The sequence below is a fragment of the Toxotes jaculatrix genome, chromosome 8 (assembly GCF_017976425.1).
Source record: "Toxotes jaculatrix isolate fToxJac2 chromosome 8, fToxJac2.pri, whole genome shotgun sequence".
NCBI classification, from domain to species: domain Eukaryota; kingdom Metazoa; phylum Chordata; class Actinopteri; family Toxotidae; genus Toxotes; species Toxotes jaculatrix.
This window is the reverse complement of record NC_054401.1, coordinates 11,882,610-11,905,521: the sequence shown is the minus strand read 5'-3', so window position 1 is coordinate 11,905,521 and position 22,912 is coordinate 11,882,610. Positions and strand designations below refer to the sequence as shown.

The window sequence follows — 22,912 nt, the reverse complement described above, 5'->3', positions numbered from 1 at the left end:
TACACTGAGACATTGAATTATGTAAACTTCAGTAACAACTGGAGACATTGAGATGTTCTAACACTTTTAACCAGTAGTGTCAACATTTTTTAAAATAGTGTACATAGACCAGCAAATGTAGTAAATTTCAAAAGTGTTAATTGGCAGATACTAGTATTGTTAAAATATTGATAAAAGTGCTAGCAGCTCTGACAGCTACTGCTGACCACAGCACTCAAAAGGTAGGCCTAGGTTGAAGACACTGTATAATTAGATTTTTACATTGAACTACGGCACATCTGCATGCGAATGTAACATTGATATCCCTGCTTAAATTTTCTGTTGTTGGTGTAACATTAATATTGTTTACATTGGGGTTGACATGCTTTAAAACAAACCTGCTTTAAAATGTCTCTGTGCTGTCAGTGTCATTCTGCAAATTTAACAACAAAATGTGTTTCATTTTGACACGATGCTACCCACTCAGCCAGCAACAACCACGCTTTAAGATTTCTGTGCTACGAGCAACTCAGAGTAAAGCCGTCCTGCTCTTTACCCACGATCAGACAACAGAGCTGCAATTGCTGAGATGTTAAATCAAACGTGGTAACTTAAATTTTATCAGTTGTCTCATTAGTGTGACCTGTCATGTTTTTATTTTTAATTAAATCTGATGTTGTATTTGACATATATCTTATATTACTCTGGCATTTCTTAACATCAACATGACAGTTATAGTGCGACAGTGGTGTCCAAATTCAAATAAGGCAAAGTGTTGCGTATTAGCAGGTGCTGCTGAGTGTGTTTTTCTAAGTAAGTTGTTGGTTACCAGTATACAAACCCTGCATGCATTTAACTTATCATCTCATGCAGTTTGGTCTGATGTGTGGTTTTTCAGAGTATGGTCTCATCACAGTGCAGACCTGGTGGTCTTCTGAGGGCCCCTCACACTTTAACCTCAGAAAAGTGCAGATGGAAATGGTGCGTTAGTTTCTAAATAACTTTTTGGTGTGTGTGTGTATGTGTATGTGCATACACGCATGCATACATGTGTATTGGGTGACGGATGCAGGACAAATGAACACCGATAGCTGTTTTGTTTTTTTCTTTTACCCTGAAGAGTGATGTGGTCAAGTTGGGTTTGAAGAAGCGGGTGGGGGGATAGAGTATGGGCAGTTGTTTTCAACTTTCAGTTAAAACCACCTGCAAAAACCTCTGTCCGCTGTGGCACTTCCAGAACTAATTTCTACTTTAGATATTAGCCTGAAAGTCTGACTTGCACTTGGAAGTCTTAACAACCAATTCGACCTGTAATCATTGAACAAAGAATCCTGCTTAAAGCAGAAGCACCTGACCCTAATCTGTGGGTGACTTAACAGTGATCAGTTATCTTTTAAATTTGGGTTTATTGCAAGTGTTATCTTGGGCAGGGAAGTATCTAGGAATGGGTATCACCAAAGTAATGAGCATATTATGGGTCCATTTCTTTAACAAAATAGGCCTAGTGTACTAAATATTTGCTGTTTGCAGGATTTATTTGTGTTTTCACTGTTTGAAGTCAGAAATGACTGTGCTCTGGTAACCTGAAATGGCCATACTGTCATTTTTTTAAAAAGTATTTTTAGATTTAATGATTTAATGATTAATTAACCAATTGAAACACTAATTGGTAATGAAAATAGTTGTTGCACGACCCTTCATACAAGATTTTTTTCTGTCCACCTGTGGACCCCTATGGTCATCAACACTTTTCCCTACATCAGAGAAAGTAATTGTTTTATTAGATACATATTGCAGTGATGGAAGAAGTATTTAGATTCCTTACTCAACTAAATATCGCACTGCCACGCAGTAAAAATACTAATCTGTAAGAATTCCTCATATTCTAAGGGCCCCTATTATGTTATGACTATAAAACTTCAGTAGTGAGATAACTGTGGTGGAGTTGAGTAACAGTTCAGTATTTGCCCCTGAAGTCTGAAATGTAGAGGAGTAATGTAGGCTTCATGTAGCAGAAAATGAAAATGCTCAAGTAAAATACAAGAGCCTTAAAATCATACTGAAGTATATTACCTGATAGTACTCGCTAATAGTGGGATGCACTTGAATAAATTTATGCAAGTGCTGTGCTTATGTACATACTTGTGTACTTGTACTTTATTAAGTGTTCCCATTTTATGCTACTTCATATTTCTACTTCTGCAACTACTGCAGTTTATTTGGAAATATTGTTCTTTTTACTATGACATTAAATATATGTCTATGACGTTATTTTAAGAGTTGTAATTCCTAGTTACTTATCTTTTTAAATAATAAAACACTATGATCTTATTAAATAATATTCAGCGGTATATAAAATAGATATATTTAGTTACACCTACACCAGCAGTTAAATGCTGTACATTTCGCTGATGATAACATAACTTTCTTTTATTTTAGTAACATTTTCAATGCAATTTGATACTTTGGATCTGAATCTTCCCTCCAGCATTGGCCATACTATAGCTGCACACATCTTCATCTTGTGTGTCTGAACTCAGTGTAAGCGCCATGTCTTGGACAAGGATTTACCGCAAAGATGTAAACGGAGAAGACATATCGATTATTCATCGTTTCCTTTGTCTCTGCAGTTGTTTTTGATCTATCTCAATTAAAATACTATTACTGTTATTAAAATAAGTTCCACTGCATATACTGCATGTATTGAGTCCTGCAGGTGGTTCTGAAAAGCTACTAAAAGTACATCAATCTAAGTATGTTACCTCCCATACAACCATGAGGAGGCCAAACCTCAAATGGAATCTAATGTGTCCTCTGTGTATTGTATTTTCTCGATTAGTGTGGCGGAAATTTGTGGCAGCGACATGGGATTATATTTCTCAACTGAGCACTACAAAGCAAAACCCGATCCGCTGCTATTACGTAACAGCCGGTGACATAACACTCTCCAGCACGGGATGGTCAGGGCGCACGGAGAGAGCGCGGGGGGTGTACGACCGCGGCGCACGGCTTGTGTACGGCCGGGCCGGTCCAGCTGCACTCGCTCCTCTCTGCTGCTGCTGCCTCGGGGGGAATTAAATTATTTCAAAACAACCGCCGCACAAGAGGAGGTGTACTGCCGAACAAAGGAGGCTGACAGAGAGGGTAAAGAGGATGACGGCCGAGTTTTGGGACCCGCTGTAAAGGACGGGAAGGAGGCGAGATGGCAGTGCATGTTTTCAAATGCCTGCGCCGGCCCGGGCGCTAGAGCGACCAACAGGTAGTATGAGCCCGAGTTCTGACACATTACCCACTGAGTCAAATGGCAGCAAGTGGAGTTCAAAACCAACTGACTTAGCAGGCTTTTGCGGTTTGCGTTTGTGTGTGTGTGTGTGTGTGTGTGTGCGTGAGAGAGGCGAGTGTACGAGTGTGTAGGGCCACCCGGTGTTTTGACAAGAGAGTTATGGAATATGAAGAGCCCGACGTGCCCCCCGCTGACACCCCCATCAAAAGAGGTAAGAGGATCCATCACTGAGGTTTTCTGCTGCAGATTACAGTCAGTCTGCTGTGGCATGTGTGGACTATTTGATCTGTAATGACTGAACAAGGAGCTCGTTTAGTTTAATTTTCTGTTGTTATTTTTCTAGTGTTATTTTGTTACTTTACACATAGTAAATTTTGCTCTCATCTCACAGCATGCCATTCTGTGCCCACTCTTTATCTCATTTTATCCCCCTTTCTGGCACCAGCTGACTCAGTTTCTGTATTCCCACTCACGTACTCACTATTATCTTCTTTCCCTCCTCTCTCATCCATCTTTACCCCATTAACCCTCCTCATCCCTTTGACTGGGGTGTGGTTAAGGTGCTGTGAGTGGGTAAGAATGGCAGAAAGCCGAAGTAATCCTTGGGGATTAGGTCTTATTTTTGTTTCTGTTTTTGGTCGATGCTTTTCTATTCAAAGCCTCTCCCTGGCTAAAATCAAACCATTGGCAGTCATTGGAGATAAGACACCTTGTCCTTCTGCCACAGAAACCCACTGCACACAATGCGACGACTCACATATCAGGGCAACACAGTTTGCTAGAGTTTACTGGTGCAACAAGGATGGCTATTTGAACCATGTTGTCGCTCACTGCTCAGTTTAATGGACATGAAGTGCAGAGTGATGTGAAGTATACATACAAGGATCACAGCTGAAAAAATGCTCCATTCAAAGTCAAAGTCCTGCAGTTTAAAGTTTACTTAAATGAACGGCAGCGATTTGGAGCCAGGCGCATAGTTTCGGTTTTATTTGCTCACGTTTTGAGATATCTGCAACTGAGACTTCTGCTACTTCTCATTGAAAGTTTTCTCAAGAATGATGTGTCTTTCCAGAAACAATTTCCTGTAAACCTTAGACAACCTATCTCACCTTCAACTGTTTTTATTGGTTTCCCAAAGACACAAATGGTGAGAACTGTCCACAGCATGGTTGACTATAGGAAGTAAGGCAGGTAAAAGTACTTGGATAATGTACTTACATTCCACCTCTATTTTTTTTTTTATTTAAAGTTCTATCTTTTGTCCTTAATAGAGTGATTTATTAGCACTATATAATTACTACAAAGAGAGAGATTAACAGGGAGAACAAGGGTGAAAACAGACATTGCTAAGTCTTTATTATAGATATACCGAGTTATAGTTGCACAGGAAATTTTTGTATTTTTATATTATCAATTGGCAGCAATTTGAGAATTCTAAGTGGAATATAATCAAGAGAGAAAGACAGAGTAAGAGTATAAGTAAACAAAAAGTTTTAGTATTACAGTATACAGTACATGTTGTTGAGCTTTGTGTGAGAAATCACATTTTTCTATTTTTTCATCATATTTTTCAGGCTTTTTAACTTGCTTTCAGTGCAAGTACATACTCAATTGCACTGCAGGCAATTGAGCCCCCACCCCAATTTCTGTTAACTTAAACCTCACTGTCCCACCTTCGGTTAGTGAAACTCATGTGGTGCAGCCAAATGTTGTTCAAACCAACAGAATGCTATTAAAAGATTCTTGTGAAGATTGCAAAAGTTTCAGAATACACATAATATGTCAGGCTGAATTTTGGGGAAATCTGCTTAAAATGATGAACAAGACCGTTTGACAAAGGGGAATAAGACCATTTTAACAAACCTAAATCTTCTTAAATCTACGTAAGATAAAGCAAGGTGTGAAAACTGGATGTTGAGGCGTTAAAGGTTTCTGTAAGGGAAAAAAATAAAACAGCAACTAACTTATCAAGTACTGGAACTGCTGTAAAGGTGTTTTAATCTGGTTATAGTGGAGTTTCAGTGTGGTTGTACAGTTTTTTCGTACTGCTGAGATGGCTCTTCTTAAGGTGATGAGTGTCTTGGTTTTAGTGGCTGTTGTGGGTGTCTTCTCATTTTTCTCAAACACTTTGCTTTGCGCCTCTGGTACTGCTCCACACTAATAATAATAATGATAATAATACATCAGATACACTGCTTTTCCTCCTACCAGCAGGGCAAATCTCTGCTCTTGTTTGTTATTGGATGCAAACTGTCTGTGGTGTCCCTCAGGGATCTATTGTGGGCCAGATTCTCTTCACCACTTACTGTACATGTTTGCATAGATTTTTACGGGACCAAAAATGCTTTCAGTTGTAAAAGTGACAACTGTTTTGGCCTTTCTACAACTGTGTTTTTAAACATAGTAATTTAGACAGTAATGTACTGTTTTCTACAAAATGAGATTCTACAACATTTGTTTTTTTTTTTAAAAATCCCCTTGAAACTGTGAATGCTCCTTTTATTTTATCACGCATTAATAATTCAGATTTCCTTTTTTTAAATTCTTATTTTAAGTGAAAAGAGAGAGCATTTTCTTCATTTTTTAGCTTCACTGCCAATGTAGGATCAACCCATATTTATGCTGAAATTTGTTTTATGGATGATTTATGTACCCAAGATCCTCAGATAGCTTCTATTAACACTGAAGATTTAGGGATAAGTGCACTTGTACTCAGTAATCCACACTAACCCTGACCAACATCCAAACCTGCCTTATCAGGCTTGCTTTTAACTGAATTTATCCCTATGAAATTTTGTTTGTGTATTCAGTATATCTTCATTGTCACACTTAATTGTTACTGCATATTGTAATTTTTAGTTTTTTAAAAATAACTTTCTCCTATAATTTTTTTGTTTACTTACTTAACAAGTCATCCCAACCAGCATGAACTTAGGAAATCGAGCAGCATACTTGGGTACGAAGGGTGTAAGACATTTACATTACTCTGTATGCGTTCTGTGCGGGATGCATCATGTTTTATATTCAGGCAGAGTTGTCGGCCTACTCTCTGGGTTCAGTGGTCTTCAGTGTTGTTATGTAACGCAGCAACTGTCACTTCAGCAGTCAGCTTAGATGTCAGAGTGTAGAGACGTTAGTGAGATTTTGACTGATGAGTGGTGGTGATGTTTGTGCTTCTGTAGGCACCAATGTCATGTACTGTGTGTGTGTGTGTGTGTGTGTGGTTATGGCCTGGCTAACAGGTGTGTCTTGCTAAATGTGTACATGCTGTGTCACATTTACGTTTTAGAGAAACAGATGTTGGCGATTCTCATGATAACCATTTTCCACCATTTGCCACTGACCGCAACTGTTTAATCTGTAGAGATCACTTTTAATATTTTACAATCATTAAAAAGACATTTCAGGAATGAGGGTGAATTGACGTGTGCTGCAGGTGACTTTAACCTGACTCATATCATTTGATAAAAGTGTGTGACCCAACAGCTTTAATCTTATAAATGTGGGTACACTAATTTGGTCATCAGATTAAAAAAGAAAATACTGTAACAATTATCTTTATATATTTCAGGGACAAAGCTTTTGTGTATTTACATAACTGACTGAAATAAGAAAAATCTTCACACTGCTGAAACCATTATTAAAGGAAGCAACTTTGTAAGTCTTATGTAAGTGTTTAGCATATTAACTATGTTAAATAAATTAAAAAGTGCTCTCAATTTGTAAATAATGTTTTTATTTAGTTCTGAAAGGGTTCTTTTTAAGTGGTAACTGAAACAGGATTTAATTTTATTTTTCATAAATTGTTTACCTTTTATTTAGCAATCACCTTGTAATGTTTGCTCAGTTTGTGTTGAAATTTCTTTACATTTTCCGTGTGTGTGTGCACTGCTCTGCTTTCATTCCTTGCGTTCTGCTTATGAAGCAAAACTGATTTGATGAGGGGAGGAAAACAGTGGAAACCACAGAGGGCCTGATATGGCGCCAGACAAAGACCGGCTAGCTCTACGTCTCTCACTGATACTTATCTCCCCTGCCTTCAGACCTCTCTGTTTCACACACTCACACACACACATACATACATACAACTCCAGAAATAACCTCCTTGGTTCAGAACCGACCCTCCATGCATTTACTCACGTTCAGACTTTCTCACAATTGCGGTCAAACAGGCAGACAAAAAAGAGGACCTATTGCTTCACAGACACCCACCTTCCTCTGCCTTTATCTCCTGTGTGTGTACATGTGCCAAAGAGCTGCGCAAACATAACATAGACACACACCACTGTAAATAGGAATTCTCTAATTTAACCTCTCTGCTATCACCAAGGCTTCTTATCTGTCTTCAGCACTTTGTACAAAGGAAAAAAAAAACCCAAAAAAGCACTGCATTCTGCAAACCTTGTACCAAACTGCCATGATGAGTTGACAATGAGGCCTTTATCACAGTCAAATCTATATTAGCCACAGTTTGGCTTAAAAGCCTGGTTTAGTTTTCCATCACTTTTTATGCCAGTTTCAGTTAATCCCTTGGTTAAAAGCGGAACCTGTGTATTTGACATGCTCAGTTACATATTTGATAGGATATGTTTCACTGCAGAGCTAACCCTGCTGAAGTGCAGATTTCAGTGGTGGAAAAAGCGTTCAGGACATTTACTTTGGTAAAAGTAGCAATACGAAACCATGGAAATACTCCATTACAAGTAAAAATTTAAAATTTTTACTTAGGAAACAGAACAACTGGCAACAAACTGTACCTAAAGTATCAAAAATAACTAACTCATAATACAGAATGCCCCTGGTCACCGTTGTGCTATATTATTGATTCATTATTACAGATGCATTAACCATGTAAGCAGACCTTCATGTTGTAGTTGGTCAAGGTGAAGCTAATTTTGTCAGGTTTTATACTATAACTCCAGCTGTCAGATAAATGTAGCGGAGCAAAATGTACATTATTTCCCTCATAGATGTAGTGTAAGTATAAAGCGGCAGGAAAAGGAAAAACTCAACTTATGTAAAATCACCAAAGAACTGTACTGAAGTGCAGCACTTGAGTAAATGTAGTTATTTTTCAGCCACAGCGGGTTTTAAATTCTCAGTTAAAAAAAAAAACACTTGTGGGAAATGTTGTTTAGTCCTGGCTTCAGTCTTTTTAACATAGTTTAGTCTTAGTTTATGCGAGAACTACACTGCTTCTACACTGTTCCTAAACTATTCACCAGGATGCTCATGTGTATTACAGCTTCTAGTAAAACTTAGACTTACAGGAAGTGTTGTTTATGTTTGATACATTAACCGTGTCTTTTTCTCTGCCTCAGGAGGAGCTGTGTCCAAGAAAACTCATCTGAGTAAGTTCTTTATGAAAATACTGTGTCTCTGCATGTTAGCATGTGTGTGTGTCTGTGTGTGGTGATGATGTTGCTTGTGTTTGTGCTAGATATTTGTGCATGCATTGTGGTTAACTTCATAGTTAGTGTACATACAACATTGCACCTGTACAGGAATACACACACACACTGTGGTATAGCTGGAGTTGGGCCATTAGCTATGTGCTGCACCTGTGCTGCCCCCCTCACACACACACACACACACACACACACACACACACACACACACACACACACACACACACACACACACACACACACACACACACACACACACACACACACACACACACACTATGGCTTTGGCACTCTGGCATCTGAATGCAGATGACAGCGATAACATCTCATCTTTTTTTAACTTCTTTGGTTTAACACTTTCTGCCACAACTTTATCACACCTGGGTGTGTTATCAAGTGTGGAGATGCTGTGTGTAACACATCAACCTTCATGTTAGGTGGTGTGATGATAAACCAACTGGGCATAAATAATAATCACTTTATTGATTTGGGATTTTGCTCGAGCAGAAAAGAAGGAGGGGGTAAGATAGAAAGCCATGGTGGTCTTGTGTTGTTCGGCGCATCAGTTAGGGAGAGACGAGATGGTAGTGGGGAATGCTGTGATCGATTGTAACTAAGTAAATTTACTGAAGTTCTGTACTTCAGTACAATCTTGAGTCACTTGCGCTTTATTTTTTCCATTTTCTTCTGCTTTCTTCTTCTTCTCCACGATAATTCAGAGGCAAACATTGTACAACATTTATCTGATGGATATAGTTACTATTTTAATAGTGTGGTACTGTTACTGTCACTCAAGTAAAAGATCTGGCTACTTCTTCCATCACTGCAGGAACTCTGCAAACTAAACTGTAGTAAATTGAAACTGTTTTAGTATCATTGTAAAGAAACACCAATTGTGACTTTGAGAATAAATAAGGTCTCACTGTGCTGAAATGTTTCTGTAACTTACATAACACTTTTTTTCTGCTTCCCCAATTATTCCTCTTGAAAGTGCTTTGATTCAAATTCTCAGTCTTAAAGGTGTCAGACGATATAAAGCTAATTTTTTGACGTGTGGTATAGAGTGAGGGGGTGAAGGATAACAACAAAGGTCTAAGGAAAAAGTACCTTGAGAAAAAAGCCAAGCTAGGGGACAGTCCCCCTTTTCTTTTTCACTGTCTCCTCTCTCTCTCTCTCTCTCTCTCTCTCTCTCTCTCTCTCTCTCTCTCTCTCTCTCTCTCTCTCTCTCTCTCTCTCTCTCTCTCTCTCTCTCTCTCTCACACACACACACACACACACACACGCACATGCACACACATGCTAACAAGGAAGGTGAGGCGGTGACTGACACTCAAAAGTCTGAATATGTGTGCTGAAGCTGCAGTGAGCACCTGGCCAGGCTTGCTAAAGGACGACCAAAGTGTGAAAGATTAGGTGGTGCAAAAAAAAAAAGAAGAAAGAATATTGTTAGACAAAGCGAGAGGAAAAGTGAGTTTGTGAAAGTGGGACAAACGTCTGAGACAAGTGGAGGAGTGATGATGATGCGAGGTAGGGATGAAGTTCTTTGGTGTGTCTGTGTGTGCTTATGTGTGGGCAGTACAATCAAGGATATTTTGTCAATTTTATCAATCCAATACACTGATTTTATACTTTATTAAAAGTGATACCATGACCTCGACTTGATGGTTTTGATGGTGCATGATAAGCTTATTGAGGTGTGTAACAATCACACGTTGAGGTTCTAAATAGCTGTGTGTTTTTTAGTTTTGATCAAAGCCCTAAAATAGCTGAATTCATGCAAACTTAGACACCTATGACTTCAAACACGTCAACTTTTTTCAACTTTCATCATGTTGTGTGATTAAGCTTTTTATTCAGGTTCCCACTTCTTGATGTAACATTGGTGTGAACAGCAAAGGTTGTGTGGTTCTGAATTCACAGTGTTTCACTTATGTCAAACAATATTTTATAATTTCTTTATAATTTTTAAATGCTATATTTAATTTTTAAGCTTTAATCAGCCAAAGGGATTTGTATGTAGCTCTTCCATACAATCCCATACAACACACACACACACACACACAGTCTATGTATTTCTGACAGTATGATTTGTGATGGTCCTATTTGTTTTGAAGCGTACTGAGCTCTCTTCAGAGTTCTTGATTGGCTGACTGTTGGGTACATTCACATCGATATATGTGTTTCAGTTTTATGCTTTAGTGACGTGACTCAGTTCTGAGCTCCCTTTGATGGATTAAAGATTTGAATCATGTCTCAGATATTTCTACCCTCTGTCTCACTCCCACATATACAGTGCACTTCAGGTAAGAAACTGAACTGCTTTTAAAGGGTGAGAATCATGGTGCAATAAGTTGTATAAAAACCTACACTAAACACTTTTTGGAACAAATTTCATAAGTTTTGAGTAAGTTGATCTACACATTGCCTACACATTGCCTCTTGTTTGCAATCATCATATTGCCATAGTAAGTAATTGTAATTAACAAGTTAAGACCCAAGGGAACAGGTTATAACAACTGATATGTTGCAAATCTTTTTGCAAATACTTCCTCTGAATTCTAACCAATGTAAAAACGAAATACACAGGAAAACAGGATGCTTCACAACTGTAGTGCGTCAGTCTGAGTGGACTGACTCCACACACAAACAGCACACAGGATGCAGAGGAAATGGTAATTATATCATGAAAATATGATAGTAAAAATGGTAATAAATTTAATTTACACACAAATATTCAAAATTAATAGAATAAAAACACACAGAGGGGGGCAAGAGGAAAAGAGACAAATAATGGGAAATAATGAATGTTCTCTATGCATGCCGCTTACACTCTCTCTCCTGCAACATGCAAACACACAAACGAATATATGCACACGCGCACACAGATCCGCAGCTGCTTGTTAGATGGCGCCTAGATGTAGCATATCTCAGCCCTGCAGCTGTGTGTGGATACTGTGGGCATGACAGAGAGAGAGGGAGGCTCCTATCGCCGGAAATATAACTTAATATTCTTGTGTGTTTGCTTCAGCTGGAAAACAAGTAATTGTTTAATTTTTTAGTTCTGCACACTCACAGTGGGCTCAACACGGTCACAGTTTATGCACATACACACACGCAAACACGCACATACATTTCATAAGGCCCTGTTGTTGTGTTCGGGGGATTCCTGTGTAGATTCTTATAGAGTTTCTTTATCAGAAAGGATTTCCTTGTTCCTCTGGGTACAGAAACCTGCACAGCACTTCCAAAGCAGCAGAAGCAGTTGGCTTCAGATCAAAGCGAACATCAAAATCGCAGGTGACACATTCCCCCCCAAAAAATATGGTAAATGAAATATAACAGTTGAGCTGATTCATATCCTTTGCTACTGTCAAAACACTACCTCTTTCAAACACCCCCGATTTCTGACTGCACTTCAAAGTCAAATATGATGAATCTGATGCTAATTGGTGTTCAGATCTGCTTTGAGAATTTGTCTTTTTCTCAGATGCGGGTACTGCAGGTAATTAGTAATTTTTTCTCACTTTGTTGTTGTCACATACTGAATGAAACTTGGTAGTGAAGGAGTTCTCACATTTATGTAAAAATCATCACAGTCTGGTTCAAAAACATAAATACTTCACACTTACAGACCTGGAGTCAGCCTTGAAATATGTCTCACCAGAAATGTTTACTCACAAAATATTCAATACAGAAAAATTATGTGAGCTATGTCTTATTAAAATACCCCAATTTGTTATCATAGGCAACAACTTATTTTTTGCCTTTTTTAAATTCTATTTGCTCTGTTTGTTTCTTTTTGAGGTTTTGTATTTAACGATCTTTAAATATAGGTTACAGTTCCTTGTACAGATTGCAGTTCTAAATTAAGCTTCTTGTAAAGAAAATTATTTCTGACAAGCAAATTTAAATATTATTTCTTGAAGTCAGAGTAATTTTTATAGCTATTGTAGATTATTTTTTACTTTGTTTGACAAGACCAATGAATTTAAAGCTGGGTTTCGTTACGATAGTACAATATTTACCTTTTGTATTTTCAAACGGAAATACATGAAAAAAGCATGCATTTTATATATCATTATCATTATTATTATTATTACATGTGCTATTTTATTTTGTTAACTACAAAGCTGTCGCAAGATAACTCCGCGCCATGAATTTTGGTACACTAGAAATTATAGTGTGGTTGTCGGCCAAATGAAGCATAAAAACAAAATTAAAATATTTTGAACATTTTGCCTCAGCAACATACTAAACTCAAATCTTTAAAATGTAATTTATTTGAATAACAGCAGCTTGCAGCAGTAAAATAACTTTTCTTTATTGTTAATTATAATGAGAAAAAAATTCACATTTTTTAAAATCATGTTGTTCCGACAGCCTTTCTCTAAAGCTAGTGGTGTTGTAGATTAACATAATTATTATAAACTGCTTATTTCTTCTATTCTGAGTCCAATGACATATTATACGAACTTGTGATTGATTAACAGGCTGTTTGTGAGAGATACATTCACAAACATTTGTTAGTCTGTTTGTGTGTCTGTGTGCATGTGTATGTACAAACTTTGTTTGCACTCTTGCTTGCGTATGTACCAAAGATAAGCTTCCGTCAGAGGAAAGTTGAGGTTTTTTGTCCGTTTACAGTGCAAAGAACAGGCTGCTGACAAGGCAGAGACTGATGAGTTGAGAGTGGCAGTCAGTAATGTCCACCCCCCCAGATGCCCCACATAGACACACATGCACTCTCTCAGTCAGTTTCACAAGAAAATGGTGAAAGTATTGAAATAAACCCTTTCTAGGTTGAAATGTTCTTTTTTTCTTATATTATACTTAGTGTTTGGTATTTTGCAGTATTTGGTATTTGGCTTTGCTCCCCCAAATGTTTCAGTGTTTCTTTTTTGCATATTTAAGACTTGTTCAGTTTGATTTATCGTATCTGGAAGCTTGGGGGTTATCGAGACTGAGAATCACAAAACTCGAGAACCGTCCCAAGTTCCGACGAAAGTCCTTCGACTCACGATCAAACTGTTAATGTTTCATGACACACAAACGGCGTTTGCACAATGACACTGACAAATGTGCTTTGTAAGTGTGAGTGTGCAAGTCATTGATAACTCTAAAACTAATTGAAAGACATAAATCAGACCATCTCTGTGTAGCAGTAGCTTGGTATACTTTGTATGCGGAAGTGTGGGAGGTGGCACTCTTTTATTTTGACCGACAAACCAGAATATTTCCATCATTGCACATACTGTACTCAAACTTCTCCCCCTTTTCAACATCATGCCTCACATAATAAGCTAATTTTAGAATGAAAAATTTTATTGAATTGTTTGTTTTTCTGAATCAATCTCCCTGCAGTATAGAAAAGTTATCACAGGTTTGTGTGGTGTGTTTATGGTTGGTTTCATACCTTATGGTGTTCTTGGAATGCAGTGGAAAATGTTTATGGTTTGTTCAGAGATATTGCAAATCATGACACAATTCAACTAAAGTAAACAGAGTTGCTTGGGCAGCAAAATGAGTCTTTTACTCATTGTACTGAGCATCATGCACATAATCTGCTAATATGTGCCTCAAAAATATATTTTACCCACATAAACCTCATTAACTGGGCCAAGTTAAGCTGTGGAGCAGATCTGCCATATGAGGTTAGACCAATACACGCTTCAACATTTAGCCATATTTTGCCAGTAAAAAAAAGGTGCAACTTTTAGTTCAGTATACATGTAGTTGTAATGTAAAACAAGCACTGCTGGTTTTCAGCCAAATCTTGTGTAAGATACAATAACCTGTCTCAGGTTACTAAAAAAGACGCTAATGGAAGAAATACAGCTGGTTTAGTTCTTTTTCAGTGCTTTTTTTTTATCTCTCTATCTCTCACTCTCACACACGCATACAAAGACACACAAGGAGATGCTGGGTTTGATTGGTCTAGGCCTGTGGCTGGAGATAACAAAGAGACACACACAAAAATGTGAATATAGATTCCTCAGTGTTTAGCTGGTGTTACATTATATTTTCTTTTACAGCTCCTGGTGTCTGGATACTCTCTCACCATCAAAGTCAGATTGTAGACAGTTCTGTTTTTAGTTTGGCAGACGTCTTGCTTTAATTTGGTTTTGCTTTAGATAACATGTTTTGTGTTTAGTGTATCATTTAAGTTCAGTGGAGGATTGTCAGAGCTACGATTGCATGGAAAGTTGTTGGAGGAGCAGCATATGTGATATGCTGTGTGTGTTTGTGTGCGTGTGTGAACAGTGAAAGGTTGTGGGTCACAGTGGATTTCCTGTTGTTTGAGGTTGACAATCAGAACTGAAATAGCGAAAAAAAAAAAAAACAGAGACCACTGATGTTCTCTCTGCCTATCCTGCAGAAACGCATTTACAGTCACAGCTCAGTAACTTTATTTTATGATGTTTAGCTTGCAGAGAAATTTCTCCATTGGGCGTCCAAATTCTCAAGCTGTCTTTTAAAATCTGTGAAATTCTCCAATCCTTATCATGATCAATCTTGAGGTTAATTAGTCACCGCTATTTGATTATTCCCGCTTCATCATACGTGTTTATGCTCTACGTCTGTATCGACCTCAGACCAAGCCTTCAGGTGATCCCTGTGGCACTAGATAAAGAGGGCACACACTGACACACTAACACACACTCGTAAATAAATCTGACACAGTTATGCACGGAAACGCAAATACTACTGTATATAAGCACAGACTCAAGCTTGTTTTGCAGAAAAAAAAAAAATCACACCTTCAGCGCATTTGTAGAAGGAAGAGAGAAGATGACAGGAATAGATTAAAGGTGAGATCATTTTGAGTTGTAAAAAAAAAAAGAAAGACAGCACTGCATGCTCTGCTTCCTGGATGTGGGTCATCATTCGGTGTTGACATAAATATGTCATATAATGTGAATAAAAAATTTATTTATATACAGTCCTCCATTATTTTGTCAGAGATATGTTTTATAGGACATCCCATAAAAACTTTTCACACCTGCTACCAAGACAGTGTTTCCACATTTGTGGTACTTTCATGAATCATGAACTTCTGATTCTGACATAAATCGCCACTCGTCAAAAGGATGGGAGGTGTGAGAGTTTACAGAGATCAGGGGCATGGGGGGAGGCGAGAGGGGGATGGCCATTACTGGCAATGATGAAGGAGAGACTGCATTACTGGCAGCTGTGTCCTTTATGAGCGAGACAGAGAAGGATTCACAAAGAAAGACATAACATGAAAGAGGGACAGTCAGAGTGAAAGAGAAGCCAGTCAACCACTTAAAAGGACTCTGAGGTTGACACCTTCATGTTCTCCGCCTTTCTCCATTTGCAAATATTCCACGTCCTCAGAAGACTCTCCTCATCATATTTGATGTTGCTTTGTTCATTGTTATTAAGGCAGGAGGTGTTCAAGAGGAAAATACCTTTGGTTTACTCTGGTCACACAACAATTGATACATGTTTCAGGGGAAGTACAGCAGAAGACACATGTTGGAATCTGTGGGTAAAAATATGCAGTGTCATTGCTGTTTGGTATATTTTACCATCTACAGAGATTCAGACTGATGTTTTATTTGATTGATTTACAAATTAGAAAACATAAGCAACCCTTTGATATTAATGATGGACAAATGTATTGTTTAATTTTATTTAAAATCATACGGTGCTGACATGAATAAAGAAATCCGAGGTGATCTTTGCTCGAATTTCAGTAACATTTTTAGGAGGTTTTTTTTTCAGTACACTCACTCATTACTGTCAGCTGCCTTGGATTGTGATCCAGTATCTTTGAATTGATAGACAATAACAAACTTAACTTGTTCACTTACATGCACAGCCATTTGCTTCCCACTCTTGGCTCAGTCGCTTTGTCCCTGTCTGTCTGTAATCTGAGTGACTGTGAACTGTGAGGAGAAAAACAAAAGATGGCTGCATTTGAAAGTGTTAACATGACTGCTTTTACTTCTGTGTTTGTTCAGCCCAGATTGAAGTCATCCCATGCAAGATCTGTGGTGATAAGTCCTCTGGAGTGCATTATGGAGTCATCACTTGCGAGGGCTGCAAGGTGAAACAGCATTAGATGCACAAATAGTACATACACATATGCCTTTATAAGGTTGATACCAGCCCCATGTCTCTCTCTTACATCTTGTTTACTAAATCTATATAAAAACTCAAGTTTAAAATCGACAAGTTGGGGTTTTATGAAAGGTTATGTGTTATTTCTTGGCAGGGCGCAACTACTTCTTTAGTGCCTATGGCTGCCAGAACCAGGGTAGATTTATATTCCTATGATGCTGATTCTGATGCTGAGCTAAGCTAACCATCTGCTGGCTCCAGCTTCATATTGAACAAGCATATATCAACATGGTATCTACCTTCTCATCTAATTCTAAGCAAAAGCACAAATAAACTTTCCAAAAATACAGAACTATTTTTTGTTTAGACCAATATATCACAACATATTGCAGAGTTGCAGATCATCAGAGAGCATTGACACTGACTGTAAAATGTCCTGCTCACTACTTACCTTGGTCACAACTGAAAAAAGGCATACCACTGTCAGGCCTTTGTAACTCAAATGTTAATATAGCTGCCTCAAAAATCTTGTTTCTGTTGGACTGTTAACCTTGTGTTATCCACCCCTCAGGGATTTTTCCGACGCAGCCAGCTGCCCACCGTATCCTACTCCTGCTCCAGGCAGAGTAACTGTCAAATTGACAGGGCCAGTCGCAACCGCTGCCAACACTGCCGTCTGCAGAAGTGCTTGGCACAGGGCATGAGCAGAGATGGTGAGGCACAAAGAAACACACTCATGCACAGACAGACCAACTCTGCTCTTGATTTGCATCATTTCCTTATTTTTGAGTGTTCATTTTTTGTCTTCCTCAGCTGTGAAGTTTGGACGGATGTCCAAACGCCAGCGGGATTCTCTGATCGCTGAAGTGGAAAGGCACCGACAGCAGCAGCAGCAACAGCAGCAGCTTCAGGGAGATGCCCAGTCTGTGCTGTCCTACCCTGCCAAAGCCCGACAAGACCGCTCCCCCCAGCTCCTTCAGCCCATGGCTTCAGCCTACTCCTTCACCAGTGAGGCTGACCTGCTGTCCTACACCACTGATATTCACTCTTACCTCGTGTGCTCCCCAAATGATACACAGGTGTCAGGGATGATTTACCGAGGTTCTGGTGTCTCTCCAACATCAAGATCCCAGGGGAGGGGGGACAACAGTGGACACCCTGACATAAGAGGTGAGGCTCTGATGTGTGAACACACTTCACTGTGTGCAGTTCCCTTCATCCTCCTTTTTGTATGCCTCATTTTTCTCTATTCTTTGTGTCAGGATTTGACTCCAGACAACCATCTCATGATCTGATGGCAATTCATCCCTACAACTCTATGGAGGACCCCTACAGCATCTATCCTCACTCTCTGCGAAACATAGGTGAGAAAATGCACAGTGGGTTAACATGTGCATCTAAGTGTATAGTAATTTGTAATATTAATGGATGCCTCTGCGTGTTTTCAGATGAGCTATGTGCCAGCATTGTGCGTTCCCACAGAGAGACCAGCCAGTTCAGAGTGGAGGAGCTGCAGGCTCTCAGATGGAAACTGTTCAGCAGAGAGGAGATTCAAGCCTACCAGAGCAAAGTATACCAACTTGATTTTTTCCTCCTTTTTTGGAGGGGGGTTCTCATTCAGTTTTCATTCGTGTGACCTTATTCAGGCTGTCTCAAAACAAAACATGCCATTTCAGATGCTATTTTTCAGTTGTCTCTTTGATGAATCAAACAGAAAACTGAGAAGATTTTTTCACAATTTTCCCCCTCCTCTTCTTCCTCTTTGATCACATGGAACATTTATGTTCAATTTAAAGTTAAATACTTAAGCTTGTAATATTTAATATTTAATTACAGGAAAAATTACAGATACAATATAGAAAAATTGATGTGTTAAACCTGAAGAAATAGCGGTAGAAGAGAGAATTTGTGTGGGATAAATGGAAACTTTTGCCCTTTGTGGTTGTTCTTAAGGTTATGTTGCAAAATGATCTCTGAGAGATAAAGTCATGCTACAACTATCCTTCTCCCTTCTATTTTGTTCTCTGTCCTGCTCTCAGTCAGTGGATGAGATGTGGCAGCACTGTGCCATTCGACTGACTGATGCCGTGCAGTATGTGGTGGAGTTTGCAAAACACATTCCAGGTTTCCGTATGCTCAGCCAGAATGACCAGATTGCGCTTCTCAAGACAGGTGAGGTTTCCTGTCACCTACAAGAAGAGACCATCAGCTTTAATCGCAAGAGTCTCTTATTCCTTTTTTCTTCCTCTGCCTTCCATTAACCGATTACCTTTTCAACACTTTTCCCCGTCGTCACACAGGCTCTATGGAGGTTGTTCTGGTCAGGATGAGTCGGTTCTTCAACACAGAGAACAACACTGTCTTCTTTGATGGGAAATTTGCTGGAGTTGAAGTCTTCAAGTCTTTGGGTGAGAATTTCTCTTATCACTCCCACTGATCATTTCTGAATCACAAAGGCAAATCTGAAATGTATGAACATGATGGTTTATCAGTGCTCTGTGGTGTCTTTTCTTGCAGCGTGTGGAGATCTGATCACAGCAGTGTTTGACTTTGCTCACGATATGTGTGCTCTAAAGCTAACTGAGCAGCAGATTGCTCTCTTCAGTGCTCTGGTGCTGATCAACGCAGGTAATATCTACTCACCTATCCCTGATGCATTTTATTTATTTAGTGCTGAAAAATATTCCAGTGGTTTTGGAAATCACTGCATTTAAGTGCTTTCTAAAAAAATGGAAGTCACTTAAGTGCAGAGGCAGACAGTTTGTTAAATGTGCTGGCTGAGAAAAAAAAACATAACAGATATAAGTTGTTGATGTTTCAGTCACTTTGCGATGGTTTCATCCACTCCCGCACAATCATCCTCTCTGCCCCCTAGTGGCTGTTAATAGATATTGTAATATTCACACATTGCAAATTGAACCATCCTGCTCACACTGAGTTTAGCATCTTTGACACAGTTTTGTTTCTGTCTGTCTGTGCAGACCGTCCATGTCTGGAGGATAGAGGCAGAGTTCAGCGGGTACAAAGAAGCATGGAGTTAGGACTCACACACATTCTACATCGGGACAACCAAGACAGTCTAATGCACAAGGTACATGTCTCAGACTAGAGCAGATACTTTCTGTTTACGCATGTCACTGGCTAAAGGCTGGTTAAAAGGCAAGAGTATTCATCTGTTCATTTGCATGAATGTGTTCATGCTTGCCTTTCCATAATAGAGAGTGGACATCCACATGTGTCTGTGTCCTCTCTGCAGCTGTACCAGAGGATGGCAGTGCTGCGTTCGCTGTGCAGTCTTCACATGGAGAAACTGCGCTGGTTCAGTCAGCGTTACCCACTCACTGCTCACTCTTTGTTCCCTCCACTCTACAAGGAGCTGTTTGCATCTGAGGCTGAGCTGCTGCCGGGGACCACTCACTGAAGCTTCACTAGAATATGCAAATATGCAAAGACACACACACACACACACACACACACACACTCTCTCTCTCTCTCTCTCTCTCTCTCTTTCTCTTTCTCCCTCTCTCTCTCTCTCTCTAGACACATTGTTTTATCACTTTCTGACAGAATCTATTTTTCTAATAATGAAAATAAATGAGAAAAGCACAGTAATTGTAGTGTGTTAAGTATTACATGACGCTCAGCAGAGCTTTGTTATGGTAGATTATGTCAAACATAAATTTCAGTATTTTGATAGCCTAAAACTATTTTGATTATTTCATTGAAACATGCATTTTGTTGTTCCTTGATGCTGCATTGTCTATGGTTTGCAGGATTCATTTTCTCTCAGGATGTTCTATTGAGATTCTGTCATGTTACAGATACTGCGTGTCACAGTGCTTTCAGACAGGGGGATTTAAAAAGGTAGATTTGCTTATTACAAATGCAGGAGGCTTGTGGCAGAAACTCAACAGTACACATGGGAGAAGCTGAGAAAGTTTTATCTTTGTGAAATCCGATACTATATGAAGGAACCTTGAGATGCTGCAGCCACATCAAATCACGCAGATTGACTGGCATCAGGTCCGCATCATTTCTATCATTTTAGATATTTGAAGTTAAATCAGTGGAAAAACAAGTATTCCCTACAAAACATGAAAAATTGAAAGAGGTCAGATTCACCCATTTTCACTTCCTCATTCAGAAAACAACTGTTGGGTTATGTCTGAATTTGTGAAAACAAGTGACAATTTGCCTCGTTGTATCTGTATGTCTCTAGATAAGTGTTTCTCCTCAGGTTGAATCTGCTGTCACAGATTGACTAATAAGTCCTACAAAGCCGCTGTACCTCTAAAGTTTTTATCCTTTGTGTTTGAACAAATCCTTACAGACTTTTATATCTTTCAAGCTTTGAAAAGATGTTGCATTAAATATAGAAAGAAAATACTCAATTAAAAATATGGAGATACAGTAGATGTCTCTTCCTGTGTGAAAACTTTTCCTTTTTTCAGATTAACTTGTATATGTTTTGTTTGCTCTACATATCTTTGAATAAACCCACAAGTAAAGAAGCAATGATAAGAGGTTTCAGCATTAAGTACTGTATGTCCGGGATGTAGTCCTCTCTGTTCCTGGAACAGCTGAGATTATGATAAAGATAAGTCCATATAAATCTTCTAATAAACTGCTGAGGCTGTGACACCAAGCAGATGTGGTAACTTTTTGTTTGTCTATTTGTGGAAAAAGTAGTCTAATATAAACAGTTGTGCAAAACTGAGACATGCCAAAAACTAAAATTTATTTGTGATGGTTTGATGAGAAAAATCCTTATTAGCACATCTAAAACCACAGTTTATTCATGGCAGACTGACTTTATAAGCATGATTTATCATTCTTTGTAGTATACGGACAAACAGCCAGACGTGCACTACCAGAGCCGCGCTATAGAATTGCAACTTAAGCATTTGAAACAAAGGAAATATTAGTCATTGTGGGTGACCCTGCAACAGACTCATTAGCTTGTGGAAAGTTGTCATCAGATTGTCATACACAAAAACTGTTGCTAACCAAGTTAAGAGGAAGCAAAATAAAAGACTGATGTGGTAAATATGACTTTTCCTGCTAAAAGCCACAGAGATTTTACAAATGTGCTTCCACTCATACAACAAAGCTTTCTGTGTTTTGGCTGAAACAGAACTTTCTAAACAACTTTCCTATACAGAGAGTTTACTTTCATATTTCAGTTTGGTTTGGAAAGACATTAGATAAACAATTCTTATCGTAACGTTCTTTCTCTTCTGTTGAATAGAGAACAACTAACAAGCAACTTTCCATCCAAAATGGCCAACTGCCATTTTCCTACTGGTGGCAACAACGGCATGCTCATTGAGGAGGGAGATGTCTCTTTTAATTCTCCTCCTTTTGGTTTCTTCTTTTCTTTCTTATGTGCTACAGTACTTTTACTGCTCTGAATCTCTGGAATCCACCAAGGACTTGATATGAAATGAACAAGACTTCACCTAGTTTTTACTCCTGAAAGTGAAGTCGAACACTGGCAGTGTGTATTGTCAGCTCATGCACATCTTTTGACCAGAAAACCAGTGTTACAGCTTCACAATAACACAAGTGTTGCATCTGATTGTTTCAAGACTTTCATGACAAAATGCAGATCTCTCTCCAGTATAAGTATGTCTGGGGAGTCATTTCAGCCCTACTTGGGTTTGTTTGCTATTCTTTGCTCTCTGACCTCTCAGGGGAATTTCTACCAGAGGCAAACACTTCTGTACATTTCCCAGACTCCCATCTCTCACCACCACCACCGACAACAACTGAAAACTTTGATCTTGAGATCTCTTGTATATGATGGGAAAGAGCTAGAACAGCAAAAGCAGGATAATCCTCCCAGTTTAAACTGTGGCCTAAAGAGAGCAAACTGTGGAAACTCATTAGGTTACAATCTGGAGCTGCACAGGGAGGTCTTCTCTAGTCGTTTTTTTTTTTTTTTTAACAAGAACATGGTGGGAAGGGTTGTGTAGGGGTCAGAGTCAGTTTTTCAGACTGGAATCTTTCTTTGAGACCACAACAAGTCTGGAGTGAGATAACAGGGGCTTTAAGGTTTTTAATCGCTCTCTCTGTGAACAAATAATGAATCACAAACAGTACACTGGACAAAATTAAGACTGAGATAATAATTGCATTATCCTGACTCTGATTTATG

General features: G+C 38.8%; 1 protein-coding gene across 6 annotated transcripts; it reads left to right on the top strand.

Moving 5' to 3' along the window:
* Nucleotides 1-2,903: 2,903 nt before the first annotated feature.
* rorc (RAR-related orphan receptor C) lies at nt 2,904-21,271 on the top strand. 6 transcript variants are annotated; one of them, XR_005894428.1, is made up of 14 exons: nt 2,904-3,238; nt 3,370-3,473; nt 8,584-8,613; nt 16,656-16,741; nt 17,327-17,468; nt 17,569-17,925; nt 18,018-18,119; nt 18,204-18,325; nt 18,795-18,927; nt 19,056-19,163; nt 19,273-19,383; nt 19,737-19,846; nt 20,012-20,227; nt 20,276-21,271. XR_005894428.1 is itself a non-coding variant. In XM_041044950.1 (13 exons), the coding sequence occupies exons 1-13, from the start codon at nt 2,937-2,939 to the stop codon at nt 20,174-20,176; spliced, it is 1,872 nt and encodes a 623-aa protein (XP_040900884.1). In that variant the 5' UTR covers nt 2,904-2,936; the 3' UTR covers nt 20,177-21,271. The 6 variants fall into 6 exon arrangements, 4 of the variants coding, with proteins under 4 accessions (XP_040900884.1, XP_040900886.1, XP_040900885.1 ...); XR_005894427.1 differs by having other exon boundaries at nt 20,012-20,231; nt 20,280-21,271; XM_041044950.1 differs by having other exon boundaries at nt 20,012-21,271.
* The last annotated feature ends 1,641 nt before the right edge of the window (nt 21,272-22,912 follow it).